This window comes from Boleophthalmus pectinirostris, unplaced genomic scaffold (assembly GCF_026225935.1).
Source record: "Boleophthalmus pectinirostris isolate CB_2022bp ecotype Guang Dong unplaced genomic scaffold, ASM2622593v1 HiC_scaffold_10, whole genome shotgun sequence".
NCBI classification, from domain to species: Eukaryota; Metazoa; Chordata; class Actinopteri; order Gobiiformes; family Gobiidae; genus Boleophthalmus; species Boleophthalmus pectinirostris.
The window spans coordinates 2,447,856-2,465,268 of NW_026570971.1; the positions used below are offsets into that span (position 1 = coordinate 2,447,856).

At 42.2% G+C, this 17,413-nt stretch overlaps 1 protein-coding gene across 3 annotated transcripts in view; it reads right to left on the reverse strand.

Moving 5' to 3' along the window:
• Nucleotides 1-560: 560 nt before the first annotated feature.
• The window catches only part of asap3 (ArfGAP with SH3 domain, ankyrin repeat and PH domain 3), a 114,636-nt gene continuing 97,783 nt past the window's right edge, over nucleotides 561-17,413 (reverse strand). Inside the window, exons 16-26 of one of the 3 annotated variants that reach the window (XM_055158742.1) lie at nucleotides 17,300-17,391; nucleotides 14,496-14,676; nucleotides 13,305-13,387; nucleotides 13,005-13,120; nucleotides 12,592-12,659; nucleotides 9,728-9,835; nucleotides 7,304-7,508; nucleotides 5,992-6,304; nucleotides 4,009-4,303; nucleotides 2,658-2,789; nucleotides 561-1,212 (exon numbers count right to left, since the gene is read on the reverse strand). In XM_055158742.1, the coding sequence (XP_055014717.1) occupies nucleotides 1,141-1,212; nucleotides 2,658-2,789; nucleotides 4,009-4,303; nucleotides 5,992-6,304; nucleotides 7,304-7,508; nucleotides 9,728-9,835; nucleotides 12,592-12,659; nucleotides 13,005-13,120; nucleotides 13,305-13,387; nucleotides 14,496-14,676; nucleotides 17,300-17,391 (1,665 nt within the window). In that variant the 3' untranslated portion in view covers nucleotides 561-1,140. Of the gene's footprint in view, nucleotides 1,213-2,657; nucleotides 2,790-4,008; nucleotides 4,304-5,991; nucleotides 6,305-7,303; nucleotides 7,509-9,727; nucleotides 9,836-12,591; nucleotides 12,660-13,004; nucleotides 13,121-13,304; nucleotides 13,391-14,495; nucleotides 14,677-17,299; nucleotides 17,392-17,413 lie in introns of all 3 variants that reach the window. The other 2 variants (XM_055158749.1, XM_055158737.1) reach the window with 2 other exon arrangements.

Here is a 17,413-nt window from a genome sequence, read left to right on the forward strand (position 1 = left end):
GGTTTAGTCCTGGTTTAGACCTGGTTTAGACCTGGTTTAGTCCTGGTTTAGTCCTGGTTTAGTCCTGATTTAGACCTGGTTTAGACCTGGTTTAGACCTGGTTTAGTTCTGGTTTAGTCTTGGTTTAGACCTGGTTTAGACCTGGTTTAGACCTGGTTTAGTTCTGGTTTAGTCTTGGTTTAGACCTGGTTTAGTCCTGGTTTAGACCTGGTTTAGACCTGGTTTAGTCCTGGTTTAGTCCTGGTTTAGTCCTGATTTAGTCCTGATTTAGACCTGGTTTAGACCTGGTTTAGACCTGGTTTAGTTCTGGTTTAGTCTTGGTTTAGTCCTGGTTTAGACCTGGTTTAATTCTGGTTTAGTCCTGGTTTAGTCCTGGTTTAGTCCTGGTTTAGACCTGGTTTAGTCCTGGTTTAGACCTGGTTTAGACCTGGTTTAGTCCTGGTTTAGACCTGGTTTTAGTCCTGGTTTAGACCTGGTTTAGACCTGGTTTAGACCTGGTTTAGACCTGGTTTAGTCCTGGTTTAGTCCTGGTTTAGTCCTGGTTTAGACCTGGTTTTAGTCCTGGTTTAGTCCTGGTTTAGCCCAAAATGTGAAAACAGGAAAATCCCGCCGTGTAAACCAATTATTTCAACAAAGTAACTGTAATCCAATTACCACTCACTGAAACAGTAACTGTAACTGAATACAGTTACTCATCATTTGTACTCTGATTACTCCGGTACATGTAATCTGTTACTTTCCAACACTGCCCACTGGGAAAACAAACATGGAGGTTTGTTGCTCGCTTTTTCAGAAAATCCTTCCCAGTATGAATTGCGCGATGACCTGAAGTCCGAGATTCTTGATAAAAAAGGCAGTGAAGATCCCACACCAACACTGCCCTCTTCAGGAAAAGCGCTGCAGACTCCCTTTACTCCCTTTACGTCCTCACGCTCCAAAGTGTTCGACGTGCAAGAATTCCAGGTGTATTTCCCTTTGAGTGTTCGGTTTAGTAAAAAGTACCGTCTCAAAAGCTGAGTTCGGCGCAGGAGGGTCACAGATCTCTCTATTGTCCAGAAGAGCTGACCTGTAGTGACCTGTAGTGCTGCGGTCTGGCCACGGGAGGCGCTCTCCATGACCTGTAGTTAACGTCCTCTTGGCTCATGTCAGTTTGAGGACGTAGTTGACGGGAAATGTGCCGCTCCTGGACGGGTCTCCCTCGATGTGACCCACCTGAAGGAAACAAAAACAACATCCAGAGTTTTTCACACGGACACAGGAAACGTTTTAATGTTTTAAAGAGACGTTACACAGACCAAGAAACGCTTTAAATCAGACTTTTTGTGCTTGTGTCGCCTCTAAAGTTAGAATCTACAGCACACAAAGCCAAAAACATTTCTCACTGGTCCAATTTACTGACTTTTCTCTGTGGCTCTTGACGAGGGCGGACGTGTTTTCTCTCCTGTTCTGCTCTATGTCCTGTCTCGTCTAGTGTCTTTATACTCTGAGACTCTCTCCGCTCTGCTGCTCTCCGAACCCAAATTAACTATGGATTTGATCATTTGGTCACCGAATGCAACTGACGTGATTTTTTTCTACGAGAAACTCAGGAACGGGCGAACCTGCATGAGCCGACGGAACTTTCCCCGCAGGAAACACGATGGACGGGCGGCAGAAGTGGCGGGTCGTGTGCCTGGCGTCTCTCTCCGTGGAGGACACAGAAGACATCTACATATTCGGAACCGTGATTATAGGTGTTTTGCTGTTTGGATCAGGCATGGCCCTGATTTTTTGAAAAGTTGGCATTACCGAGGCGGCTCGTCAACGCCCAACTTGCCGCCTATGTTTGATGTTTTTTTATGGACATGAATTGGCTACGACCTCAAAAAAGTCATGTGGTGTGACTGAGAATAACTTTAAAATTGTTTTATTTTTTAAAACATGATTGGGGTTTTAATCTAAGTTCTGAGTAATATGAAGTGTACAGAAACAAACTGTTGGCATTTCTTCTGACTTTTCTCTGTAAAATACATAAAATGAAGAAAAATGTCTAAAAGAACCATTCACTCAGTTATTAAAATTCTAGCCATAGAATTTAAATACCATATTTTTATTTGAAGAAAATTACTGCTATATATGAATGTATGTGTGTGTGTATGTGTGTGTGTGTTTATTCTATACATATGTTTTCATGTCCATCAACAGAGAGTTTCAGGGTGGGACGTGTGGAGTTTAAAAGGGAGAAAAATACTACACTAACTGGAACCTATGTAACTGGAAATGATAACACTCGAATACAAATTTGATCACAAAAACAATCAATGGCACATGTGGAACATGATTAAGTTATTATTTGGACATTTTAACTTGCAACATTCATCTAAGAAGACTTAATAAAAGAAACAACTCCACTCATCCACATTAGAAAACTGTGGCGCCCAGTGGAGCCTGACGTCTGAGGAATTCTATAATTCTCATGGATTCAGAAAATAAAAGTGAGCACAGAGCGGTGGACGTGTAAATGGAGGTTGATCTGCAAAATGTGGTCTTGAAAATAAGTAAATAAAGACTGATCAAACTCTCAACACACACAATACAACCTCGGTTAAGTTCTGAAAAGCTGATTTTGCTCTGTCGTTCTGCTTCAGTGAAACAAAGAGACGTGTAGTTGCACTTACCCACCAGTGGGGGTCACTACTTCCCGTGACTATGATGACCTCGTCCTTGAAGAAGGCGAGCTGCTCCGCGCTCACGGCCCTGCAGTCCACCAGAGCGCGAACACGTTTGTGATGAGGCCGACTGACAGACACCTGCACACACACACACACACACACACACACACACACACACACACACACACACACACACACACACACACAGTTACACACAGAAACATCACACTATGTTTCTCTTTGTTTCATTTCACATCTACACAACAACACAAAGCAGGAGGGACGTGTTCAACAGTGTTATAACTTTTTTACAACCTCTACACCCTGTATCATATTTTGATGAACTTTTACTAGTAATGAAAGGAATTGACCTTCAGTGGGTCATATTTTTCAATTTATCACCTCAGACAGGATTTTTTTTACGCGTTACAATCGAACAAAGTTGAGAGTTATTGTGAACGTGTTAAATAAATTTTGACTGACATATCTAACTGTTGTGTTTCGTTTAATGCGCCTCATAGTCCGGTGCGGTTTATATGTGAAAAAAGATCGAAAATAGACCATTCAATAATAATCCAGAGCCCTTTTAATGCCCAAAATACGGTAGTGATTTGGTTTGGCGTTCACATCTGCTCCATTAGAAACCAGAAGTGTCAGTAAAGTCTTGGGGGACAAATACCAAATTAAAAACTCACCAGTGAAATCACATAAAACACAAAAATTAGTGCTGTCATGCGATTAAAAAAATTTAGAGATTAATTAATTATGATCTGTAATTAATTAATCTAATTAATCTAATTTTAATCTCATCTAAAAATTGCTGAGAAAAGCTTCAATTTGAGGTATTTTCATTTAAATTCATTATTACATTATTGTGGCAGATCAAAAGACTCATATAGAACAAAAAAAGTGACTTTATAAAGTCATTTATTGTTTAACAAATCTCTCCAAATTGGCTGTTGAGCCCAAGTCTCACCGCGTTTTGTGTGGGTTTCCGGCAATGAGTGAAATTACCGAAATAAAAAAATTTATAAATGTGTTTTTGTGTGTGTGTTGTTGTCCCAGCAACACATGAAAACAGATTTTATAATAAAGCAACTCACATACAGAAACGGTAAAGTTAGAGATAAAAAATGAGATTAACGCGATTAAAAAACATAACGCGCTAAATATGACTGTAATTAATTAATCGCAATTAACGCGATAATTTGACACAACTAACTAAAATATAACTTTTCTTTACAGTAACCAAAAAAAAATCATGATATCAGTAAGTGTGCAGCTACAAGAGAACGTGAAGAAACCTGCGGCGTCTTACAAAGGAGTGAACGTGACCTGAGTCTCTGTGCGGACGTACCATGGCGTTCCTGCGAGTTCGGGGGGCGGGGTTCAGCGCCGCCGCCCCAGACGTGGAAGAGGAGGAGGAGGAGGAGCTGGAGGAGGACGAGGGGGATGAAGATGGAGCAGGAGGAGAGGAGGACTGCAGGCTACAGTACAGCTCCTCCTGACTCCCCTGGACGCTGCTGGCCTGGACGCTGCTCGCCTGGACGCTGCTCGCCTGGACGCTGCTGGCCTGGACGCTCTGGGGCAGGGTTTTGGACTGGGCTGCTCCTCCACTGCAGGTCCTGCGGTACGATGTGGTTTTCTGTGAACTGGCACCACACAGGACGGTCAGACACACACAGAAACATCTGCGCCAGACTGAATTCACACAGCTCATAGTTATATAAACTCTGTATCTAGTGTAACGATAGTGGAATAGTGAGTGTGTGAGCCCACGTGAACCTGCACCAGTGTCGTATGAGTAACAAACACTTCCTAAACCTGTCGCACTTTTGTCCTGAGACGTGTGTATCTGTATAATCACTCATATATATTTATTCATTTATTTTAAATAATGTCATAAGTATCAGAAAATTTTTTTTGTAAATTGTACCAAACCTTTGGATAGAATTCTCTCGTATTTTTTAACTTTTCAGCACAAATTGCTTCTTAATTGGTGTAACAATGTAATTTCTATTTATAATCATAAAATCTGTCAGATGCAGATGCACTTCATGATATAAGTAAAATGTTTGGCCCTTCTGGGCAAAAATCTGAAGATTGAGTAAAAGTTCATCTTAGTGCAGCACTTTACGTTTAAAAGTTTTATTTACTGTTTACAAGGAATTTATTTTTTATATTTCATACATTTGTTGTTTATTTGAGAATATTTTATTTAACTCATTAGTGTTACCAAGCAGCACTTTGCATTTATTTTATTTTCCCATTTGTATCATGGTTAAAACAAACTGTTTAATAAAAACACAAATAAACAAGCAAATGGTTTTGCATTTTGTTCCCAAACTGAACTGAAAATGAACTGAACCCTGACCTCAAAACAGAGGGACGTACTGAACTGGGATTTTTGTACCATTACACCCCTAATGACCATGAAACTATCTGAATTAGTTTCACTCTGCACGAAACATCCGCTCCCTACAGCAGCTGCCCTGGTCTCTCCTGGACTCTCCTGGACTCTCCTGGTCTCTCCTGGTCTCTCCTGGTCTCTCCTGGTCTCTCCTGGTCTCTCCTGGACTCTCCTGGTCTCTCCTGGTCTCTCCTGGTCTCTCTCCTGGTCTCTCCTGGTCTCTTCTCATCTCTCCTGGTCTCTCCTGGTCTCTCCTGGTCTCTCCTGGTCTCTCCTGGTCTCTCCTGGTCTCTCTCTCTCCTGGTCTCTCCTGGTCTCTCCTGGTCTCTCCTGGACTCTCCTGGTCTCTCCTGGTCTCTCCTGGTCTCTCCTGGTCTCTCCTGGTCTCTCCTGGTCTCTTCCTGGTCTCCCTGGTCTCTCCTGGTCTCTCTCCTGGTCTCTCCTGGTCTCTCCTGGTCTCTCCTGGTCTCTCCTGGTCTCTCCTGGTCTCTCCTGGTCTCTCCTGGTCTCTCCTGGTCTCTCCTGGACTCTCCTGGATCTCTCCTGGTCTCTCCTGGTCTCTCCTGGACTCTCCTGGTCTCCCTTGGTCTCTCCTGGTCTCTCCTGGTCTCTCCTGGTCTCCCTGGTCTCTCCCTGGTCTCTCCTGGACTCTCCTGGTCTCCCTTGGTCTCTCCTGGTCTCTCCTGGTCTCTCCTGGTCTCTCCTGGTCTCTCCTGGACTCCCTTGGTCTCCCCTGGTCTCTCCTGGACTCTCCTGGTCTCTCCTGGACTCCCCTGGTCTCTCCTGGACTCCCCTGGTCTCTCCTGGACTCCCCTGGTCTCTCCTGGACTCCCTTGGTCTCTCCTGGACACTCCTGGACTCCCCTGGACTCCCCTGGACAGTTTCCTCTAGAGTCGTACTTGTGCTCGCGTCCTTTCCCCAGAGTTTTACCTGACAGGTCCTTTGTGGTTGTTTGCAGAAGGAGCCGCCTGTGCTCCTGATCCTGCTCCAACCTGAACTTCTCCTGAAAGTCTGTGCCACGGCTGCAGACAGCCCTGACTCAGGGGCGAGTCAGGCGCCCTGCTGCCTCGGCCCTGACTCTGCGGTGAGCCCGGTGCCCTCCTGCCCTGGCTCTGTGGGGACCCCGGGGCCTTTCCGCTGTGGCTCCTGGTGACGGTGGGGCTGTGCCGGGATTGGCTCTGGGGGCTGGACGAGCTCTTGGTCGGGTCCTGAGAGGAGGTGGAGATCTGAGACTCTGAGCGGCCTGTACAAGCAAAAGACACGATCAAAAAACTGACAAACACTGGACAATACAGGAGGAGGAGCATTTGAAAGCAAGTCAATCAGAATTTTACCCAAAAAAGAAAGAAAGAAGTTAAATGTACCGGATATTTCCATGTATAATAAATAAATGTCAATCTTTATTTATAGCACTCTTTATAACACTTAAGGTGCCCAAAGTGTTTTTCCAATCAAATCAGCTGTAAAGAAACTTGCAAAATATTAAACAGTAAAATAAAAACTAATTGCGCAAAGTCAGTGCGTTACTGCATTAGTGCTGAAATGTCTGAATATTTTTATCTTGCGTTTAAACAGGCCAAAGTCTGTAATGATGCACATGCCAGAGTCTGGGGCAACAGAAAAACAAGATCTGTATTTCATTGTTTTTTATGAGACGACATGATAATAAAATAAACATATGGACAAGTAGTTTTTTCTGGGCAAAAATCTGAAGATTGAATAAAACTTCATGCTTAACTGTTCGTGCTGCACTTTACTTTTTGAAAAGTTTTGTTTACTATTTACAAGGAATTAATTTTTTTGAATATTTCATACATTTGTTATTTAACTTATAAGTTTTACCAGCAGCACTTTGCATTTATTTTATTTTCCTGTTAAAACAAACTGTTGGTTTAATAAAAACACAAATAAACAACGAGCAAATGGTTTTGCATTTTGTTCCCAAACTGATCCGAAAATGAACCGAACTGTGACGTCAAAACCGAAGCACATCCTGAACTGAAAGACGAGCAGGTGACGTCATCAGTCCAAGTTACAGGTCACATCTGTGCAGAGGCAACCCCCCTCACAGGAAGAATGGTCTTTTCAAGTTTTTGAAAATTTGGAAGAATAAAAACACACGTTTAACAGTTTAAGGCAAAACTGCTCGTCCCTGTAGACAATCTCCACAGACACAAGCAGGTAGCGGACCCCACACCTGGCATGTTCCAAAGTGCACCTTTAACCTTTAAACTTCTCTCACCTCTCTCTCTCTGAATGGCCTTGGCGGGCAGAGGAGGAGGTGGCGTGACTCGTCCACTGGGGGCGCTGTTGTTGTAGAGGAAGTCCAGGTTCTCGTAGGTCTGACAGGGCCGGGAGCCGGGGGAAGCGTTGGCCACACTCCAGCGGGCAAACGTGTTCCCGTTCCCCGACGCAGTGGAACCGTGGCTTTTGGGCGACGGGCTCACCTGGAGAAAAACACAAAAATATACTGCAGTCAGTGTTTGTGTTACAGAATCAGGATGAAAAATAATAAATATTAATGCATCAGTTTTATATGGAGCTTTTCTGGACACTCAGAGACTCTTTACAGAGACTTTTCCAGATTCATACACTAATAATAAATGACTTTTTTTTTTAGTTAATTTATCTTATCTCCAAACATATTTACTAGTAAATAAAAGAATAAACCTCTTGTTATATCAAGGCCAAAAACTGCAAAAACTAAAATCTAGTCAAGTTAAGATGACTCCAATTAAGAAAGTTTTATCACGTCAGGTTTGAAAAACAAACTCTTGGTCTGAATAAAGAACCTAATAACATAAGTTTTATCATGATTTAAGTCAATGAAACAAGACTTTTTGTACTTAAAATATGAAAATACAACTTGCTGCACTTAAAATCAGAAATTAAGTCTCGTCTTAAGACCGACTTTAATTCTCTGGCTTTTAACACTGCATGAGCTGTGGTCCTCTGTTTATTTAATTTACATTTTTTATTTAATTTTTTTATTTTTTATTCAATTTATTTATTTAATTTTTTATTTTATTTTATTTATTTATTGTTTATCTATTTTTAGTACTGCTTTTATGTATTGATTTTATTCTTTTTGTTCATTGGTTTTATTATTATTAGAACATAATTCTGCATAATTCTGCAGATTTTTTTTTAAGTAAAATGTTTTACGTCACTATTTGAAGCACTTTGGAAACTTTCTTGTTTATAAAATGTGCTGTACAAATATTGGACTGGAAGCAACAACAAATATTTGCACTTAAAATAAGAAACAAAATCGAACGTGGCTTGAATTAAGAAAAACACACTTGTTCCATTAGCAGATAATTTGACTTTTCAAGTTAAATTGACTCAAATAAAGTCAAATGTTCTTAATTTAAGTCATTTTAATTTAGTTAGATATTGTTTATTGCAGCGTAAACTTGGACTAGATTATTGGATCTTGTTCAAACAAATTTGTTCAAACCACTGGAGTAGAAATCTGCACATGACTTCACAAACAAGAGCACAGTAACAGAGTGGAATGGTAATAAATAATAAGAATTAAATAACAGTTATTACATTTAATTAAATGACACATCTCTTACTTTGGTAATATGATTAATTATAATCCAGAATGAAGATTGTAAATGAAGGGTTCTGTGTTTTATTGGAACTTGAAATCAGAGCTGTACTTCTTTTTATGCTGTTCACTTCAGTAAATGACATTCAGTGTCGGGAAGGTGACTTTTAAAATGTAATCCCCTACAGATTACAGATTACACACCCCAAAATGTAGTTTGTAACGTAATCCATTAAAATACTTAAAGTGAGTAATGTAATCTGATTACTTTGGATTACTTGATTTGCTGTAGAGAAACAAAGACGAGGAAATCTTCACATAAGAAGTTTTGTCTGATAAAAGAAAATAAAAAGTCCAGATTTTACTGAACCAAATTAAAAATATTATTGATAGAAGAAGAAGAAACACGTCCACACAGCAGGATTTAGTCCTGTTAAATCCTGGTTTAGTCCTGGTTTAGACCTGGTTTAGATCTAGTTTAGACCTGGTTCTAGTCTTGGTTTAGTTCTGGTTTAGACCTGGTTTAGTTTCCGGCAATGAGTGGAATTACCAAAAAGAAAAAAAAAGAAAAGAAAAAAAAAAGGGGATTTAGCCCAAAATGTAAAAACAGGAAAATCCCGCCGTGAAATCGATTTATTTCAACAAAGTAACTGTAATCCAATTACCACTCACTGAAACAGTAACTGTAACTGAATACAGTTACTCATCATTTGTACTCTGATTACATTACTCCGGTACATGTAATCTGTTACTCCCCAACACTGATGACATTATTACAAACTATATTTCCATGGAATTTAACACGCACATTTTGTAATAATATAATATGTACTATGACATTATTACAAAGTGCAGTCCTCACTTTTCTGTTGTTTTTGTTTATTTATTTAAACTAAATGATCTCGTGCACATTCAGAAATGTCGTGAAACCAAAGACATGTTGTACATCACATAAACACTAAATTGAATCGAGTCCAAACTCGCTGACTGACATTTTATCTGCTCTGGCACCACACAATGAGAACATTTATGTCTGATCGGGCTCTGTGCTCAAAATGGCGTCTTTGCGGTTTGTCCGTCATAGTGAAAGTGAAAGTGAGCCGTGTTTACCCTCTCGTCCAGATCGTCCTCGCTGTCGTACAGCTCCTGGCTCGGACTCTCCCACACGAACTCCACGTGGATCTGAGAGTTAAACTGACCACTCTGCGCCAGCTCCAACTGCACGACCACACAGGAAGAAAGACAATGATAGATTATTTTACTGAAATTTAAATCAGATTTGAAATAAGAAATAACCACATAGATTTTTATTTTACAAGACTGATCTAAAATAATTAATCACAAACTTCTGGTTTAAAGTTGTCTAAATGTTTTTGGTGAAGTGTGGAGAGGTTCTAGTCTTGTGTGTGAGGATCTGCTGCTCCTGTTCCTCCTGCACCACTGTCACTTGGCTCTACTGCGCATGTCTCCTGCAGAAAGAGCCTCTGTCCTGTCTGTGTCATGTCAGTCGATCGCACCGTTACTTCTGAACAAACTTATAAAGACAAAGACTGAGAAGACTGAACACAAACGCCTCCAAAAACAAAATCGGATTCTGCAGATTACAAACTGCAAGTCGTGAAATCTGCAGCCGAAAATGGAAATCGAGCAGCAGAAAGAAAGTTTGGAGTGAGAGAGAAACTAGTGACACCGGGAGGATGCACCATGAAACTTTCCCGAAGTTACTGGATGGATGGACAAAGTCTGGACTTCAGTGACACCGAAACCATCCTGTCGGGATTCAGAAAGACCCCAATAATTCTATAAACTTCTTGGGTTCTTTTTAAAGACAAAACAGTAAAGTGGATTTACCTTGTTGACATGAATCTCAGACAGTTCTGAAGATGCAGCAGCCGAAATATGTCAACAAGGTAAATCCACTTTACTGTTTTGTCTTTAAAAAGAACCCAAGAAGTTAAAGTACAGAAGAAGACAAAATGAACATCTTTGGTGGAATAATTCTAACTGGAACTGATGCTGAGTCTGACGACAGCGACACAGAAGAGTTTGCGTCGCTCTGTTTACCTCCGGAGGTCGAGGCCGAGTTGTTCAGAAGTGACACCGAGGATGAAGAACTGAATGGATTTAGTGATTTGGAGTGAGATGGAGAGTTTGGTTAAACTTGTTCTGTTCTGTTGTTTATGTTATAGTTTATGTGAAGAACTGTGAAATATGTGACGTTAACAGTCTGTTGTGTGAAGAATCCCTCAGTCGTCCAGGTAGAATCATGGCAAGGAGAAAACTCAGTTTGTCGACTGGACAAAATTTAGTTTGGTTGAAGACGTTTCACAGCTCATCCAAGATGCTTCTTCAGTTCTGTTTTTTTCTCTATCTCAGTAGTACTCTCAGTAGTACTCTTAGTAGTACTCTCAGTAGTACTCTCAGTAGTACTCTAAGTAGTACTCTCAGTAGTACTCTCAGTAGTGCTCTCAGTAGTACTCTTAGTAGTACTCTCAGTAGTAGTACTCTCAGTAGTAGCTCTCTCTCAGTAGTACTCTTAGTAGTACTCTCAGTAGTAGTTCTCTCAGTAGTACTCTCAGTAGTACTCTTAGTAGTACTCTAGTAGTAGTAGTACTCTAGTAGCTCTAGTAGTACTCTTAGTAGTACTCTTAGTAGTCTCTCTTAGTAGTACTCTTAGTAGTACTCTCAGTAGTACTCAGTAGTACTCTAGTAGCTCTTAGTAGTACTCTTAGTAGTGCTCTTAGTAGTACTCTCAGTAGTACTCTTAGTAGTGCTCTCAGTAGTAGTACTCTTAGTAGTACTCTTAGTAGTAGTACTCTAGTAGTAGTACTCAGTAGTAGTAGTACTCTCAGTAGTGCTCTCAGTAGTACTCTAGTAGTAGTGCTCTCAGTAGTAGTACTCTTAGTAGTACTCTTAGTAGTACTCTTCAGTAGTACTCTTAGTAGTACTCTCTAGTAGTAGTAGCTCTCAGTAGTACTCTTAGTAGTACTCTAGTAGTACTCAGTAGTACTCTAGTGCTCTCAGTAGTACTCTCAGTAGTGCTCTCAGTAGTACTCTTAGTAGTACTCTTAGTAGTACTCTTAGTAGTACTCTTACTAGTAGTGCTCTCAGTAGTAGTACTCTCAGTAGTGCTCTCAGTAGTACTCTTAGTAGTACTCTTAGTAGTACTCTTAGTAGTACTCTCAGTAGTACTCTCAGTAGTACTCTCAGTAGTACTCTTAGTAGTACTCTCAGTAGTACTCTTAGTAGTACTCTTAGTAGTACTCTTAGTAGTACTCTCAGTAGTGCTCTCAGTAGTACTCTCAGTAGTACTCTCAGTAGTACTCTCAGTAGTACTCTCAGTAGTGCTCTCAGTAGTACTCTCAGTAGTACTCTCAGTAGTACTCTTAGTAGTACTCTTAGTAGTACTCTAGAACTGAAGAAGCAGCTTGGATGAGCAAAACTGCGAAACATCTTCAACCAAACTAACTTTTGTCCAGTCGACAAACTGAATTTTCTCTTTGCCATTAACAGTCTGTTCTTCTCTCTTCTATTGTTTTTACTACAACTTGACTTTACACACGAAATGTCTGCTCCTGATCTCTCATTTTATAACTTACATTTCCCTCAAAAGTGCCACTTGTATCTGTTTTTTTTCTTCCTCATTACTAATTTTTTGGCTGGTGTAACTTATACTCTGATAAATACAGTATATGTCCGACCAGAATATCGGCTGAACCGATATTTGGAAGCTTTTATCTGATGCAGCACATTTTTCAGCATTGGTGCTGGTATCCAAAATCCGATACCAGCATCAGATCGGTGAATGAACTAGAAGTGGCGCCCTCTGGTGACTGCACGGACAGAGGAGGAGGAGGGGCTCAGCTGTGGGAGGTTCTGGTTCTGGTTCTGGTGCTTTGTGAGTGCAGAAAGTGTGAAATCTGTTTTCTGTGTGTGTGTGTGGTGTTGGTGTCACAGAGGAGCTCAGGTCTCACCAGTTCGACACAGTGTGTGTGCTGCAGCCTGCGGGCCATGTCCAGAGCCGACTCCCCGGCTGCGTTCACTGAGGACACAAGGAGAACAGAGTAAATGAGCCGTTTGTTACACCGAGCTGCTCGCTGTAAACGCTCTGCTTAAAGATTAACTAATGTGTACACACAGTATATAGAGCATTCACTCAGTTTTTCAGTTGTTGATCTTGTGTTTAAATGAATAATGGAAAAAAGCAGATAACGGCCATTTCCAGTTTCTGTGATTTCAACTGCGATGCTGGACTTTTGTGCCGCAGACCTGGTTCAGTCCGTATGTTCAGTCCTGGTTCAGTCCGTATGCGGCACAAAAGTCCAGCATCGCAGTTTAAGTCATGGAAATGGGAAAGGGTTGTTGCACAGACATGGTGCAGAAGTACCTGTGTGAAGAGCGGCTTTAGCTTTGAGCAGTAACTTGAGAGACTCTGGTTTGTGATGCAGGACGCTGTAGTGCAGAGCCGTGTTCCCCTCACTCGTCCTCTTCTCCACACAGTTACTGCAAACACCACACAAACACTCAAATACTGCAGGTTTATTATTTAATATTGTTTAATTTATGAAATCCTTGGTTAGTAAAACATTCACATCCTGGTAAATCTCCTGTAGTTTAAGAAGCCCAGACAGAGGACAGACTTAAAGGTGAGAAGGTTTCAGTGTTAAAACATCGTGGAGCTGCTGACCTGTTCTGACAGAGGAAATCCACCAGGGCCAGAGAACTTTTCTCCTCCAGACGAACAGCGACGTGCAGCGCCGTCTCCTTCAGCTTCTGAAACACAAAGACGTGTGTCCTTCAAACTCTCCCTCTATATATATATGTATATATGTATACGTACTGAACTTTGGCATTTAAAGTAATATACTGGGAAAACACTTGAACATTCTGGAGTGTTTGATTTTAGAGGGTTTTTTTTTCTCCACTGGCTCCAGGCAGGCGTTGCAGATTTGCAACAGCTAAATGCCAATTACCTACTTACTCCACATCCATATTTTATTGAGCTTTTTTTAATCAGGAGCCTTTTTTTTCCATCCATGCTGATAAACGTGGACGATACAGACTGTGCAAGAACGACTACAAGCAAATGACCTGCCAGAAGTGCAAAATACTTTTGTTGTTTACAAAAGATAAAAAAGTCAGGATTGTATGTTACTACCCCATATGATAATTTTCCCCAAATATCAGATTTTTCCTGATACTAAAAATTAATTTGAGCCTGAGAGGGTTAACAGTAAAAAAAGACAAACTAATATTTTTTTGTTGTTGGTGCAAAAAATAAAAAATAAAACTTAGAAAATGGAGCCTAAATGACGTTTTTTTTTGTGTTTTTTTTTCTTGCCGCTCAGGGCTTCCGTACCTCACCTATTCTGATGTTAAAACCTGTTTATGGTTGATCTGTTTTCTGAAAATAACTAAAATAACTGGACACAAAGCTCAGTGTCTCTGCCAACACAGATCCACAGCTTCAAGACCAGGTGGTATTATTCTGGGAGAAAAGCGTGACTTGTGCGTGACTTGTGTGTGTCTTGTGTGTGACTTGTGTGTGACTTGTGTGTGACTTGTGTGTGTCTTGTGTGTGTCTTGTGCGTGACTTGTGCGTGACTTGTGCGTGACTTGTGTGTGACTTGTGTGTGACTTGTGTGTGACTTGTGTGTGACTTGTGTGTGTCTTGTGTGTGTCTTGTGCGTGACTTGTGCGTGACTTGTGTGTGACTTGTGTGTGACTTGTGTGTGACTTGTGTGTGTGTGTCTTGTGTGTGACTTGTGTGTGACTTGTGTGTGACTTGTGTGTGTCTTGTGTGTGTCTTGTGCGTGTCTTGTGCGTGACTTGTGCGTGACTTGTGCGTGACTTGTGCGTGACTTGTGCGTTCACTGACCGGTGTGTCGGGGGTGGGCAGGGGCTGGACCAGGTCGACCCCCTCGGCGTACAGCTGCAGCAGGGCGCACAGGTCCCGGCTCCTGACGGCGTCGTACAACCTGCCGGGGTCGGAGTCTTCTCTCCTCACCACGTAGCGTCGCTCTGCGTACTTGGACACGATGTACTCCTTTCGGGCGCTCCTGAGGTCGGCACAAGCGAGTCAATACAGAGAGTTAGTATCACTCAGTTAAGGTTTAGTCACAATAACCGGCAAGGGCAATTCACCCGTACGGCTGCTGACATTTCTTGGCCCGTGGGGTTCTGTAGAGAGAGTTTTCTAAGTGCTTCGTAAGGGTGGTACAAGTGTGGCTTGTGGGTCCCGTGAGACTCGTACGGAACCCTGGGAGAAATTTCTGCAAAGTGGGGCATGTGAGTGTTGTGCGGGTCTTAAGACTGTCGTGAGGCAATAGTGCACCGTACTCAAGTGCCACACAAGGGTCACGTACGAGTCAAAATCTCGTACAGACCAATTGTAACGCACTCTAGTTGTTTGTACGAGGCAAGTACAAGCCTCTTACGCGGCTCGTGCGACAGGCTTACGTCATGTGGCTCTTATCGCCGTGCTGTATAACACTGGGTTTGTCATCACCACTTCCTCACATCGTACTCATCCATCGTTCGACCAGGGCGATGCCAAGACGGCTCTTACAACGCTTCCCTGTGGCCGTCGCGCTGTGGCCGCTGTCACTGTCCCCACTAGTGCCTCGCTCCCTGACTGCCTCCTCCTCGGCCTGGGGACCTGCTGTGGCTCCTCCTCCTCCTCCTGCTGCTGCTGCTGCTGCTGCAGTCTCCGGGCCTCACTGTCACGGCCCTTCCCCGTCCTCTTGCCCTTTGCCTTCCCCTTTGCAGCATCTTTTCGGCGTAAACTTGGTGTGTACAGTACGGCTGCTACGACTCGTGTGTAAATGGTAAATGGTCACATTTTTCTATAGCACTTTTCCACCTTCAAGGCACTTTAAGAGCTTTACAACACACCAGTGTACGCAGACACTGTGGGCAAGGTGGGTTTAGCGTCTTGCCCAAGGACACAACGACAGCATTCATCTGTTGGAATCACACCAGCAACCTGTGGGTCAGTGGATCTGACGCTCAACCTGTGATGTTTTATGTCGAGAACTGGAATCGAACCACCAACCTTCAGATCAGTGGACGAATGCTCCACCAACTGAGCTACTGCCGCCCTGTGCCGGGTGTGTGCGCCCGCACGAGCATCGCATCGAGGCCTGCACGTGACCCGTAGGAACGACGCAGTTGGCGTGAGAAAATGGAAAAACCTGTGACACACCTGCATGACGCGTACTTGACCCGTACTTCCCCCGTAAGAGTGAGATTCGTTAAAATGTTTGTTTGTGTTTCATTTTAACTTTGCACAAGAAGTGGTTTAACAAAGACTTTTAGTATCACAGCCACGATTTAGATTTTATTTTTTATTGAACCGTATCGAATCGATTTGAAATATATCATATCGAATCGAAAGTGCAGTGTATCGAGATATGTATCGTATCGGCAACTCCTTAATGATACTCAGCCCTCGTCCGTGGGACCCGTGCAGGTTATTGTGACTAAGGCTTTAGGAAATGGGATTTTCTCAACATTGCAGGAAAACATTCTGCTCCAAAGTGAAGAACAGCGACATGTTTGTGGTGATTCATGTGAGGTCAGTGATAGAGTGAGAGCAACGACAAAGACGGCATCAGAACTTTCTCTTTCTTTTTAAACCTCTGTACAAATTCAAACATGTAAAAAAAAAGTGACCAGATTTTCAAAATAAAAAACTGGGAGATCCCTGGTTTGGGTTGTTAATAATAAAACTGCTCTAATGTGAGTCAGTACAGTCACATTTTCTTTGTGTTTTGGTCATTTTGAAGCAGCTTTTCTGAATTTTACCTAAACAAATGACAACGTATGTGTCTCTTTACTGTTGGCAGGCGATCAAATGTGTCAAAAATAAAGACACCTGGGACATTTCTTGTATAAAACTGGGACATATTGATGGTTTTGTGTAAATCTGGGGGCACAGGCTCAAAACTGGGACTGTCCTGTCACCTTAAAAAAAAATAAAAATCCAAATGTTCAAAATCATGGGCTCGGATAATCTGTGTATCATTCGTTCATTTGTTTTTCAATGTAAAACCAAAAATAAGAAAACGAAAAAACAACAGTTTTCTTCACTATTTGTCTCCAAAACCAAAATGAAAAAACCGATAACGATTCGTTTTTTCAGTTTTCGATTTTGTGTTTAAATGAAGAATAGAAAAACGACCGTTTCCCGTTTACGTGACTGCGATGCCGGACTTTTGCACTGCATACCCAGGACTGATCCAGGTCCGAGACCAGACCGGGACCAGAGTGGGACTGAGACTGGGACAGACCGGGACCAGACCGGGACCAGAGTGGACTCCGAGCTTTGACTCCGAGCCTCCACGGGGTCTGAGCCTCCGGTCTGGTCCCGGTCTGGTCCCCTGGTCTGGTCCTGGTCTGGTCTCGGACCTGGATCAGTCCTGGTTCAGTCCGTACGCGATGCAAAAGTCCGGCATCGCAGTCACGGAAGTCACGTAAATGGGAAACGGTCGTTTTTTTTTTTTTCCATTCTTCATTTAAACACAAAATCGAAAACTGAAAAAACGAAGAAAACTGTTCTTTTTTTCGTTTTCTTATTTTTGGTTTTATATTGAAAAACGAATGAACGAATGATACACGGATTTCGGATGAAGGTGTAAAAGGAAACGTGCTGTTGTAGAATAAAAGACAAAGGCCTCTCACATGTCACTGTTTGGCAGAGGTTTGACCAGATCGTTGGGAAGTCCCGCCTCCATGATGTCGTTGAAGCGTGTGTTGCCAATACAAACGGCCAACTGCAAAAAAAAAAACAAAACA